The sequence below is a fragment of the Cibotium barometz genome, chromosome 3 (genome assembly GCF_041138505.1).
Source record: "Cibotium barometz isolate CiBa-2024 chromosome 3, ASM4113850v1, whole genome shotgun sequence".
Taxonomy (NCBI): domain Eukaryota; kingdom Viridiplantae; phylum Streptophyta; class Polypodiopsida; order Cyatheales; family Cibotiaceae; genus Cibotium; species Cibotium barometz.
In genome coordinates, this window is record NC_141048.1 from 67,716,630 (window position 1) to 67,730,088 (window position 13,459).

Sequence of the window (13,459 nt, forward strand, 5' to 3'; positions counted from 1 at the left end):
TAGTTTGCTTCATTGCGCACCAGATATAATGCAGCAAGTGCACACACACACCGGAGAAAAAACCTACTAGTGAGAAAAAAAGTGTCCAACGGTCCTAAGTGTGTTCACACACATCATTACCATGTAATGCTACAATATACATGTCAAACATGTGTGAGTCTAGAGGTGGTTAATATTATACCAACCAATTAAAACTACATGGAAGAGTTATACAAATATACCTACTCATGTCCTATTACGATTTTCCTATCATACAATCTGTACCAACTATAATTTCCATGAAAATTTCTTGTCTTTCATAATTATTGGGATATAAAGTATAATTATTATCTAATAATTGCTCCATAACCTAGGTTAGAACTATTGTATAGAAATCAAATCCGTGAGCCTAGTTCGTAACTAAAAAAGTACCTACAAACATGAGTCTACAAGCATGAGCCTACAAACGTGAGTCTATGAGCACGAGCCTAAATTTGTAAGTCTATAAGTGTAAGCCTATGGATGTGAGTGACGTAAGTCTAGCTCACCAAACATGTGTGAACTTAATTCATACAAAAAAAAAGACATGAGTCTACAAGCATCATGAGTCTAGAGGTGTGAGCTCACAAACCTAAACCTATATATGTGAGCTTGCAGGCATTAGCCTAGAGACTTCAGTCTATAAGCGTGAGTCGACATTTGTGAGCCTAAAATCGTGAGTCTACAAGCATAGGCCTAGAGACGTGAACCCATCAGGCATGACGTATCTCACAAGGCTTGCATGAGCCTACTTCATAGCAAAAAGGCATGAACCTATAGGCATGAGTCTCAAGGCGTGACCCCATAGACATGAGCCAAGATTCGTGAGCTTAGCAAAAAAAGCTCAAAAAATAAAAATAAAAAATCAATTTTAGAAAAGAAAATTTGTAAGTTGAGCAAAACAAACGTGTTTAAAGTCATTTTCAGACTTGCTTCTTCACGAAAGCACTAGAGATCATTCACCAAGGTGGAAACCATTTGATGTGAACTTGATTACGCCTAATTATTGGAAACCACAATCCATTCATGTAGTGCATCAAATCACATCTCTTCCTACCTACCTATCCTCCTTCGGTCCCAACAAATGACCAACACTCAACATAGTAGGTGTGGCCTATGTGAACTTGGTAGCCCATGACATGATCATACCCAAAGCTACTTGGTCCTTTGGTCCTGAACCTCCAAAACCACTCTTGCCATACACTAGAAGATTCTATCATTCAGCCATACCCTACTCTTTAACGTTGAATGCATATCGGACACTCGATGTGTAGCGCTCTGTGGCTTGCGCTTCAAAGTTCCTCGTAAGTTACACTAGCACGACAGAAATAGGCATGCTACAAAAAGGTCTCATTTAGTTAGTCTACAGCTTGATTGTAAACCCACGAAAGTGCAGATGTCCTAGCAGTCTAGTCAGAAAAGCGAATGTCCTCAAACCTTAGCATTTGCACTCCTCCCTCTCACAAAGTTGTGATGTGGCACCATTTACAATAGTGACGCTTAATGTTTCCACCTCCATGTGTGGTGTTTTGATGAAAATCAATGGTCAATATTATGTGCTTGAGAAACAAGAGAGCCTAATCTGAGGTTTTTATTTCGTTAAGAGGCGTCTCAACCAACATTTGCAAGTGATGTACATCACTACAAAAACCATGTCTCTCTCTCAAAAACATTAACTCGTATTAAAAGAGAACTTTAGTAGGGAGAAAAACCCTCGGCGATCCGATTGGTAAAAGCTGTCCATGAGCAACGAGCATAGGCCCACATGCTACTAAACTGGCAAACCATGTATCATGTATCGCAAAATTTTTGGAATACTTGGCATGACGTTACATATGCAAGAGCTCATTGATTCTTTGAGAGCTCCTTCTACATAACTTACCTGAGTAGTATAGATAAGCATGCTACCAATGCAGTTTATCTATCCCTGGAGAAAGATGGGAGAGCAGCTCCAGTTTCAGGATGAAGCCACAACAAAATACAGAACATCCCCAACATAGGAAGAACTACCATCCACTTCAGCAAGCGGTAATAATGCATATGGAAAGTAAGTGAGAATTCATCACTGAAATACAACCCATTCTTATCAACCATTTCCAAAACCACTGTCCCAGAGGATCGCACAGAGACACATGGCATTCTGAACTGGTACCTTCCAGGTTGATCAATCATGCGACTCTCTGTTATCCGCCTTTGGCCCATATAATTATGAGGTACAAGAAGGGTGGCCTGTAAACATAACATAGATGCAAGCATGAGACTCCAACAAACACTTTTCCGAATTCACCAAAACTTCTGTGCAATAAACCTATTCCTACACTCCAACTATTTAACAGGGCCCCAGCAGAAGGGAAGCATGTGTGGGAAAGAACGAATGCTTCAAGCACATGTGGCATTTCAATGATCAAACTCTTCTTTCGGGATAATGCTCTACGTGTGGTATGACCAAACCAATGCGTTGAACATCATGATTCATGTGCACATGAAAGAGCCTTGTTTTCAAAATATATCAAGACTTTCTCTTGCTCCATACTGTCTCCATATTGTCCCTGCTCTAATGGAGAGTGCATGATGCCTCAGAAAGGTGCAATTCCTTCCGGAGCTAACTCATGTGAAACCTTGTGGACTAAGTCCAATAACATTCTATACAAAGCTCTGAAGCCCTAATCAAGAATGTCCACATGCACTTGTGAGAGGCAGTGATGCATGTACTCATGTTGGAGCTCAAAGTCACTTCAGGCAAGACCTTGGCAAAAGCACCTTAATAAAACAAGAGCTTTTGATTTAGTAAAAAATTCTTTCAGAAACGATTTGAAGGAAAAAGGGACGCTATGAAAATCCAATAAATATAAGCATGCGCTCACCGTAACATGATAGGGTCCTTGAGTGCCAGAAGGTGATCGATGCTCGTCAACAATACTAAACTGCAACCAGAAACTTTCACCCCCTTCATCTCGAAAAGCTCTCGATGATGGTAAGGCATATATGCCCTCGCGCCTCTGGCGAGCTGCAAGGACATTTCTCCCTTGGTTTTGTGATGACCATGACTGCATTCAGTGCCACAAACAATCCTCCCAAAGTAAGACTCATAAAGAAAATCTCTTTTTTCTCAAAACCACACACCTCCATGCAAGCACACACAAGTCATACGATTGAAAAGCTTACCTTGAGAGGGTGATACGGAGCAGGAGTGGAGAAGCAAAACACATTGCCATTCATAGTTGTCACAATCAAGTCAAGATCATCCCCTCCATCGACATTGTCTGCTAAAACCATGCTGTAGCTGCAGCCGAAAGTGTTGTACAATCAAAGAATTAAAGAAGGCATATGATGCCTCAAACACAAGAAAAATCAAAAACAACTCTCTACTTCATATTTTCAAACCCTCCTAGTTACCATATCTATACATGGGTAGAGATATAACCCTCACAGGTTATTGTATCTCTACATACTTACGATGTTTCACCAACGTCTATTACATCAGCACAAGCTGTTGCACCATCAATAAGATACAGGTAGCCATCAAATGAAGTGACCACTAGCGTAAGAGCCCTTCTGTCTGTGCCAGGCTTGTTTAGATCTATCAGAAGAACAGGAGCCATTACACGGCCATGGGTACGGAATGGGTATGATTTCAAAGTTGTTCCATCTGAACCTTTCAAGACATAGACATTTCCCGAAGCAGTTGGGATCACTATATCAGTCCTCCCATCACCATCAACATCTCCAACTGTAGGGCCCTGCCAGTTAAATGTTCAAGGGATTTAGCATTATATTCCAGCTTCCCAGCTGTCATCACATCAAGCAGTCCACTGTTGAGAAAACTAAGGGCAAAACACAACTTCCAAAGACTGTGTAAAGTTTACTGAGTAGTTTCCTTTTTTCGCAAGATGGGTTTTTTTTTGGTTGAAATAATTAGGGCATTCTTGTGAGTGTTTTGTCTTCTTTTCCTTTAAAAAAAGGAAGGGAAAACCAAACAAGGTGTTGTGGGGTTTTTGGCACTTTCATGCTTTTGTTCCTTGTCAAAAGGCAGGGAAAGGGTCCCGGAAAGGTAAAACATACATTAGCAATGTGAGAAGTTGCGATGCCTGCCAACATAGAGTTGGCAGCTTCTTTTCATCACCTAAACACCCCCCCCACAGACCAACCGAAAACACACCGACCACCACCACACGGCCTGTGCTGCACACCCAGCTTCCCACCTCTGCCCTCCTGCCTTCAACTTCTCACACACCATTTAAACCTACCCTTTTGTAGTAGGGTTGGTTGCCCAGCACACTAAAGTGGTGGTTCGCCTCTAGACAGTATGTCCGGAATCCTCAATACTCACGGCACAATGCAGGCATGAATAGACTAAGACAGATTAGGATACGAGCATAGCACAATGTGAAGCATATTGTAAACAACACTTGCATTACTCCCAAGACATTGTTACATGCCCTTCACTGTACCGTGCACAGCCAGCAGTGGTCACAGTGTGTAGGACGACACACAGACGGAATAATGCTCCAAGGCAGCTCCAGTTGTACAAAATTTCTTAAGCATTTTGACAGAGCCAATTCAACTAAGTTTCAAACATTTAGATCCACAAAGAGTGGACATTCTGTTTACCTCGGTGCAAAGAATGCAGTTGAGGGCCAAGGAATGGGGTCAACAAAAAAAGACAGGAGGTGGTTTCGAAACAGCAGTTACATTCAATGGGTGGACTTTAGAACCATCAAATGGGGCCGCATTTTAAATACAGACTGGTCTTCCACAAACAAGCCATTTTGAATGCCAAAAAGAGTTCAGAAACAAGTTCTGAAACAAAAGCCTTGTGCTTCCACTGAGCAGACCAGAATGATGAAAGAAAGACATGAATCTTTATTGTGCTAAGTTTTGAGGAGTTTTGGCTGAAAGCCGTGCCTAGGGATTTCAAATGTTGTTTTCCTTTGGACTAAAATGAAACATCGCACCCACATTTTTAATAAAAAGTGAGCTGTTAAAAAAAATTTGCAAGAGGAGAACTGTATCCAGTTTTTAATAACAAAGTTGAAAAAAACAGCTAGTGCAATAGCCTCATATATGTTTCCTAGTCGTGTAGAATGCACACCTCTCCTAACGCACAACAAATGCCACCACCACCTGGCACAAACAATTCAAGAAAAAGATTGCAACCAAACTCTTCACAAGGCGCTGGTTTTTCCACATTTGGGGGAATTTAAATAGCCTACTGTTAAAGTTAATCTTCTAATTAAATAATACATTTTTTCCAAATCAGCATTCTCCCAAAGATTGAGAATCCTCTCCAAAATTTTTCCTCTTCAATTTGAGGCGATTTTCATTAACTTTTCCAAAATCTGACTCAAAGAATATTTAATTTAGGCAAATTTCTTTGAAAATTTCAAACCTCAGCAGTGGAATAAACGATTTGATCATTTTTATTTTAATAAAATTAGTTTCATTTACACGAGCACTTCGTAATACTTTGTATAGTACATTATTGGGACGTTTTGACAACTACGGTCCAAACCAAGTGTATGCTTGTGCATATGTAAAGTAGTAAAATTTCATGGTCATGTTTCATTAGGCTATCTCAATGATCGAGAATTTCAGCAAAGTAGTAGCCCATAGTTGATACATGATGTTGGTTGCTAAGCGTATCACTCCACAACATGTGGGGAGTTTTGTCTGATGTGTGCATAGGCTGAATAGTGCTTTTCAGCCTAGTTTTTTCATATCGCATAATCGAGAGAGAGAGAGAGAGAGAGTTATATTAAACGTCTTCAAAAGACCCAATGGGTCTATGAGACCAAAGTGATACAATAGTGTCCATGTAATCTCATCATGGTACAAAAGAAAACAAAGACTAGACCTATTAGCTGAGAATGTCAAATCTGAGCATATGATACAAAGTGGGACCATCATCATACAACCTATGGAGCTAACCCCCCGGTAGGGGGAGGGGGCCGTCAAGGATATTGAGCATGGTATCGAGCATGGGGTTAGCCTATAGAAGGCTCCGCAGATCCGCTGGGTGTGGGAAGGTGGCTCTGTGCCTCTCCAAGATCTCCTCAAGCTAGGGGTGATGTCTGTGTCGCTGGCGAGGTCCAAGGAGTCTAGGGCGTCGGGCTCGCTGTAGTGTAGTGGCCCGGTCTCAAGTCATGCCAGAGTGGGGTCTAGCGGGGGGTCGGGCACTCAAGAATGTGTGGCTCGTCATCCATAGCTGGTCAGGCATCCTCTCATGGTCGGAAGAACTCAGTGATGGTCGCCTGGGGCCAAGGTAGGTGTCTCCCATAGGGTCTCGACTCCCTATCAATGAGAGTCTGTGGCGATGAAGCTCTAGTAGGAAGAGGCCCACGCACCGCTGATCTGGGTAATCCATGATCCTCGATAAGGGTCCAAATCCCTCTCTCAAGAGAGAGTGGAACGAACTGGCCCACTCCAATCCGCATGGCATGTGATGACATGTATATGTCAAGATATTTGGCCCTCACTATGAAACCATCCTCTGTAAGCCTCATGAAAGTATCCATGTAGTACTTCCGTTTGTGTGAGAGTGGCTCATGTGTTGTGATCTAGGTATCCAAATGTATAGTCCCAATAAATCATATCTGATCACCTGGTTCCTATCATCCTGAGAGAGCCTCATGAGTAGGGAGTCTGGGTCGTACTGGAGTTTTTTTTTTTTTTGAGGGGGGGGGGGGTGTCAATCCGTCTTGAGTCCCTGCCTCATGAACCAAGTGCATACTCGGCTATACCATGACTCGTGCCCATCTGCTGCTAGCCAATGGGAGGACTGTAGGGCGAGCCTCGGGAGTCTCCAGGGGGGCATGTCAGTGACCATGTGAATGTATGTGACTGTTTGGAAGAGTTCCTCTACTACCATGGGTGTTGCAGCAAACTCTACCAGGATAATATCATGTGGGACCAATGGTTTGTTGCGTATCATACGAGATAACATTATGACCTGAAGCCTCTCTATCCTTGGCCATTTGGCCGCTGTAAGATCAGGCGCCCAGAAGGGTGCTCCATACATCAATGTCAAATAGCCACATCTTGGTCCTCGACTCTTGGAAGTGGACCTAGAAGCAATGTCTCTCCATGAGAGCAAGAGAAGCATACCCTTGCATCAGTCTAGCCTTTGCAGCATGGATCATCGAGAAGATCGGTCCTGTAAAAGTGACTCCCAAGTACACACACGAGTATGAATCTCCACTGGGCTGCACAAGCAGTTGTCAAAGACAACAATGTCATGACCATTGAAAGTGGTTCAGATGATAGCTCCATCCATAAGATACGATATATCCACCACTACTAAATAAGGACGGTTCTGATGTTGTAGCAGACTTTGGATCCGGAGCACATAGAAGGGCTTCTCCTCTGTGGTCGGGATTGTCGTGTCCGTTGGATTTGGCAAGCCCTCTCAATAGAAACTCACAGTGGGCGCGTGCACATGATAAAGCGCTGGCGGGCGTGCCTGGGCTGAATATCCTCCTACTCAGGGGCATGCCATCAGGTCACCTCCTGTGGTGTCTAAAGTACTCTGCGATGTGTCTCCTCTTTTTAGCATAGCCTATCTCCATGGCGTCGCATCTCCAAGAAAAATAGGCTTAGACATCGCTCGTCCTCATAGTCCACGATCCTAGAGAGACCCCCCCCCCCCCCCCCCCCCCCAAATAGGCAGTGGTATCTGCCTCATATCTCTTAGTATATAATGCTCCTCTATCTCTTATTAGATTGATATGATAGAAGTGATATTCACTCACCACGTACAATGCCTTTGTAGGCTTGTAGCCTTATCTTTTGTCCCATACAAATATCACACTTTAATAAGTGTATGCCACGTGGCACAGTCAACTTATACACTTATAAGATTGTGTTCACACACTACTAGAACAATAACCCTTTTAGGGGCTGTTCACACCCACACATACACACACAAACAGGGGTTCACACATGAGTAGACACGCGCATGCAATTATGAATCTCAACACAAAGAACCTCCCAAGTCCATCTCTATCTGGTGGAGGGTCTTGATGGTCTGGGTCGGGGACGTCTAGCTCATAGAATGGATCGAGCTCTATCACTAAGAACTCCTCTAGGGCACACAGTTGAAGCGCGGGTATGGGTGGTGGGCTCTGAAGTTAGAGCAGAGGAACTCGTATGGGTGGTGGACTCTGATGTGGATGCATGTAACATTGGAATGTACAAGGACTTAGATCCAGGCAAAAATGGGATGGTGTTTGGGAGATTGTCACTAAGAAGAAAGTCAAAGTTTGGGGCATACAAGAACATAACTTGTTTGGAAAGAAAGCAAAGAAAAAGATGTGCTTTAAAAGTTTACATCATTTCATGGGGGTTTGGTGCATAGATTCAGTGGCGTATTGACGTAAGTCCACAAATCTTTAAAGCTAGTGATGGTGGCTAACCACCCTGGGCCTTGGCCATTGAAGTAAATTGTAGGCGGTGAACATTTTTGTTCTCATGGAACAAAGCAATGGACCAATCTCTGGAGATGGTTCGTACAACTCAATACTGTACATTGCAGTTATGACCCTTCTGTTCATGATGTATGCATGTCAATGGCAGAATCGGATACTTGGTACTTTGACAGTGGTGCTAGTAAGCACATTACTTCACACAAAAATTTGTTCTCATCTCTGGAATCTGTCCCAAGTGCACGAATCGTCACATGTGCAAATGGTTCCTCATATCCTATAAAAGGAGTTGGTAGAGTTGTGCTCACTACTGCAAATGGGGGTGCATTTACTCTTTCTAAAGTTTATATGTGCCAAACATTAAGAAGAACTTGCTGTCAGTTTCAGCCTTAGCCTTGTTAGGCTTGATGGTGGTGAAATTTATGGACAGATATACAGTTCTGGATAGAAATGATGGTTATTCTATCATTACCTTACCTTGTTTCATGGCCTATACAAGGCACTCATGTGATACTATGGAATTGGCTTTCCGTTGGGACTTGTGTCTCTATGTACATGCCTGAAAATGCCTGGTGGATTGGTGTTCCATTGGGTCTCGTACCTTGTGTACTTGCCTGGGGCACGTTTATTTTGGTATAGTCTCATGAACGGGGATTGTCCATACCAATGCTGCATTGCATAGTATCTTTATGTGCTTGCTTGCAATTGAAATTGCATGCTGTTTTCATGCTTGCTTGATCAATGTGTACTAATGTCCCGAGGTGGACAAAACCCAATGTCCACCGCCCATACCTTATCTCCTTTGTACAAAGGGAGTAACCAATCATGCGTCCGTTTTATCTTGCACCACATAGCATCTACATGACACCTATAGTGGACAACTCACCACCTCACTTTTCCCTCTCTCTAGAAGTAGGTGCCTCCTTCATGAGGCCTCTTGGGCTGTATTTTCTACACTTTCTCCTTCCCAACTCCATATCCAAGCTTGCTAGGGTGTTTCTCAAGCTTCCATGAGTGTTTCCGGTGCTATTCTCTCTCCTACACACTTCCAATGACTGAAATTCAGCAAAACAACTCTCTTTCTTGCTGTAATTTTTGGTCTTTTGCTGAAAACCCTAATTTCAGCCTTTTTTTCTCAAGTTGAACCATAGGGAAAGCTTTCCGAGGGTTCCCTTTATCCTCTTGAAGACTTTTGTCACGAAGAATCGCGATTTCAACACTGCAAACGCTTCCATCGCGAAGACTTTCACTGTCATCGACTCTACTTGCAATTGGTAAGCTTTAATGCTTAATTATGGAAGCAAGTAGCAAGAGGGAGAAGTTGGACTCCATGTTTACATACCTTGTGTAGTGTTCTCTTGTTCTCCGTGCTCTCTTGCAGATTGTTGCTACCATGTGTTGGTGGAACAATAGAGAGTAGATTTTAAGGAACATGGGCACTTAAGCGGGTAGTGTGAGTCACAAATCTACACCGACAACCATATTGTTTGCAATATTGCATTCATATGCATTGGTATGGAAATCTGGTGAGAAATGCCCATGTCACTATGTACTTGATTCTTCCAAGATTAACATACACTATTTGAGGGAGGGGTCGACGGTTCCGGCTCATTGTGCGTCTATTCTCAATTCAGCAAATTACATCTTGTATTGATCATGTTGTCCATTAAACCTTGGTGTATTTAAGTGTAGTGATTAGCATTGTGCTCAAACAAGCATTCCACACTGATTGGTGGAATTATAGTAGGTGCCAAGTATGTGAGAGAAGCCAATCGGCGCTCATATATAGTAAGATTATCAGAGCATTAAAATACTAATCTCGATTTAAAAGTAGATTAAACTCAAAAAGAGATTAAAGGTTTAATGAGGGATTAAGAGAATGAGAGTCGTGGATTAGAAGTATGTTTTTATATTATTGTTGTTGCCCTTTTTATACAATTGGATGGCCTTAGGCTCAGATAGAAAAGTATATACACATATGCCATGTTTTTATATTATTGTTGTTGCCCTTTTTATACAATTGGATGGCCTTAGGCTCAGATAGAAAAGTATATACACATATGCCATGTGTAATGCATTGGCTTGGAAGACTTGAATACTCCACTCGCTGGAGGATGTGGTCTACCCGCACTGAATCCGACGTGGCAACACAGATGCGAAGGGATGGAATTCCAGCTGCTCGTGCAAGGGTCGAGACAGTAGCAAGGGGGATTCCATCACTCTCCCGATGGCACTACCATTCACCGGGAGAAGAGGAAGGTATTCCTTCCCAAGGCCTAGGAAGAAAACTGTTACTAGGAAGCCTGACATACCAGCAAGTGGATCAGATGCATACCAGCAAGTGGATCAGATGCAGGGTCGAAGCCATGGTGCCACTACGAAAGAAGGCCCACGCCGTACGTAGTGCGAGGGGGGCTCAGCAGCATGACTCAGTATGACGCCACTCGCAAGTCGAACTCCACCTGGTAGTAACCACGCCCGAGAGGGTGAATGGCTGTGATCTTTGCAAGCTCACCAATGAGCCTCGCCTGTAAATGATCCTTGAGTTGTCTGCAATAGTCGTGGCGAGAATTTGAAGGTCCACTTCAGAAAAGGATAAGCAAGCAACTACGGCCTCGGTCGGGGATGACGAAGCGGCTGCCACCCATGGAGTCCTCCTGGGGTGAAGACCAGAAAATGCCGAAAACTTGCGGAGATGAGAACACCCCGACGATCCTGAAACTCAACTTGCGAGAATAGGGAGTAGAGAGAGGAAAAGAAAAAACACGGCGACGGGAAGGCGAGGGGACGGGAAGAAAGAGAAAAAAAGGGGGAGGGGGGCTCAGAGAAGGGAGGGGACTGGGGGAAGCAAAAAGGGAATCGGGAAGGGGGTAAGGAAAAAACAAGGGAAAAAAGGGGGAGGCATGGCTGAAAAAGGGGAGCAATGGGGAGGGAGAGGGGGGGGGGGAGGCATGAAACGAGCAAGGGGGGGAATGCTCTGATACCAATTGTAGGTGCCAAATACGTGAAAGAAGCCGACCATCGCTCTTAGATAGCAAGATTAACAGAGCATGAAAATACTAATCTCCATTAACAAATAGATTAAGCACATAAATAGATTAAGGGGCCTCTCGAGCCAGTGACCCCACGGTGGATGGGAGCCTTTACACAATTGGAGATCCTGATTGCTGTCAGAGCTTGCACTAAGGATGGCAGTTGCCTCTACTATGAGATTCAGGATGAGGGCAGACTCCAGCGAGTGGAGGTGGAGTCGCCTTTGGTTGCAGAGTGCACCTTTCAGAGGATTAGGGTAGTGGCCGCCGCTTCTCGGAAGTGGCATATAGACCCCGATCCTGCTGATGTGCTCCTGGATTGGCGCATATGGGCATATGCAGCGCGCCCCTTGGCCCGGCTACAGTGGGACCCCGGGGAGTACGAGTGGCACGATCCTTATGCATCCCTCGAGGCCACAGAGATTACCTTTTTCCAGTATACTGTTCGGCTGGGGCGGCATATTTTGACGGCGAGGAGGACGGTCTCTCCAACGGCAGCGGGGAATTGGCGGCTACAGGGGCTCTCACAGGAGTTCCTGGAGGATTTTTGGGCTCGGCTCTGGGCTAGTCGACAGGCCCGCAGGATCTCGACTTTTCAGTGGCTGGTCGCCCACAGGGGCTCAGCAGTTGGCACTTGGCTTGTTCACAACGGTCTTCCGGCGGCCTGCGTCCGATGCGGCCACCCTATGGAGACACAGAGACACTGCCTTTGGGATTGCCCTCAGGCGCAGCAAATCTGGCTGCGGATGCTGCGTATTCTGGCTCCCCTCTCTCCAGAGGGTATGTTTACGTGGGGTGCCGCTGCTTGGTCGACTTCGTCAGGGCCTGCTATATGGGCTATGAGACGGAGCAGGGCAATCAGGCCATCAGATTTATTAGGGGCCAGCCTCGCCTGGTTCCGGCACCGGATTTCTCGTCCGCCAGCTGGACACAGGAGCGGGATTTACAATGGGAGCTCCTCAGCAGCCTCACCATCTGGTTCACCTGGAGGGCCCGGTGCTTTACGGCCTTTGAGGGGAGATTGGAGCCACCAGCAGAGACTGTACGGGGGATTTGGCAGGAGTTGATCCACACCCTGCGAGGACAGTACGACCGCATCCGGGGAGACTCGGATGAGGCGATCTTGCGGCGCCAGGCCTTTCACACCACTTGGCGTTGTGGCCCCTTCTACACCTTACACACGGGATCCCCCCGTTGGCACTACAGGCCACCTGTTTAGCTCTTCCCCCCCCCCCCCCCCTATTGTATGATTTAGCCTCTCAGTCCTTTGTACTGATGCTTGTATTTTGCAGCACCTAGGGAGAGTCTCCCGGGCTGCTGTATTCTCTCCTGCTCTGTTTCTCTTATGAGCAGGAGAGATCTGTTGTAGCCCTACGGGCGTTTTTTATTATATAACTAATGAAAGGATCTTTTCTCGGAAAAAAAAAATAGATTAAGGGATTGATGAGGGAGTAAGGGAATGAAAGTTGTGGAGTGGAAACATGTTTTTTATTATTGCTGATACCTTTTTTATACAAGAGGATGGCCTTGTGCCCATATAGAAAAGTATATACACATATGCCAAGTGTAATACTAGATGTGTGAAGTGCCCTATCAGGTGACCTAGTAGGTGCCATTTCCCTATAAGTGCTCTAACACGCATTTAATTTTATGTTTCTATGCACTTTAACATAAAGTGTGCCCCTAGCACTTATTTATTCTAATACCTAGAAGTTTTACACATTCACCACTATGATATTTTCAATATAGCAAACTCCCCATCTTTGAGTAGAGAGTTGTTCACCACTTAATGAGGAAGTTGAGGCACTTGCAGGGTGAATGCTACGTTCACGTGGGACCCATGGGCCTCACATTGGTTCTTGATTAGTAGGGCGCCTCTGCTTAATCATGTGACAGAAAAGTTGTAACATCATATGAAAGAGGCAAGGATCAATTAGGATCATCTTAACAGGCTGTGGAGAGTGAGCTTCTCTGCTAGGTGTTGGTCAA

The 13,459-nt window shown here is 44.6% G+C and overlaps 1 protein-coding gene across 1 annotated transcript in view; it reads right to left on the reverse strand.

The window, feature by feature from the left end:
• Positions 1–1,675: 1,675 nt before the first annotated feature.
• The window catches only part of DEX1 (defective in exine formation protein (DEX1)), an 82,518-nt gene continuing 70,734 nt past the window's right edge, over positions 1,676–13,459 (reverse strand). The window contains exons 11-14 of the mRNA XM_086780651.1: positions 3,475–3,758; positions 3,184–3,301; positions 2,883–3,065; positions 1,676–2,247 (exon numbers count right to left, since the gene is read on the reverse strand). Coding sequence (XP_086636777.1) covers positions 1,936–2,247; positions 2,883–3,065; positions 3,184–3,301; positions 3,475–3,758 — 897 coding nt within the window. The 3' untranslated portion in view covers positions 1,676–1,935. The remainder of the gene's footprint in view (positions 2,248–2,882; positions 3,066–3,183; positions 3,302–3,474; positions 3,759–13,459) is intronic.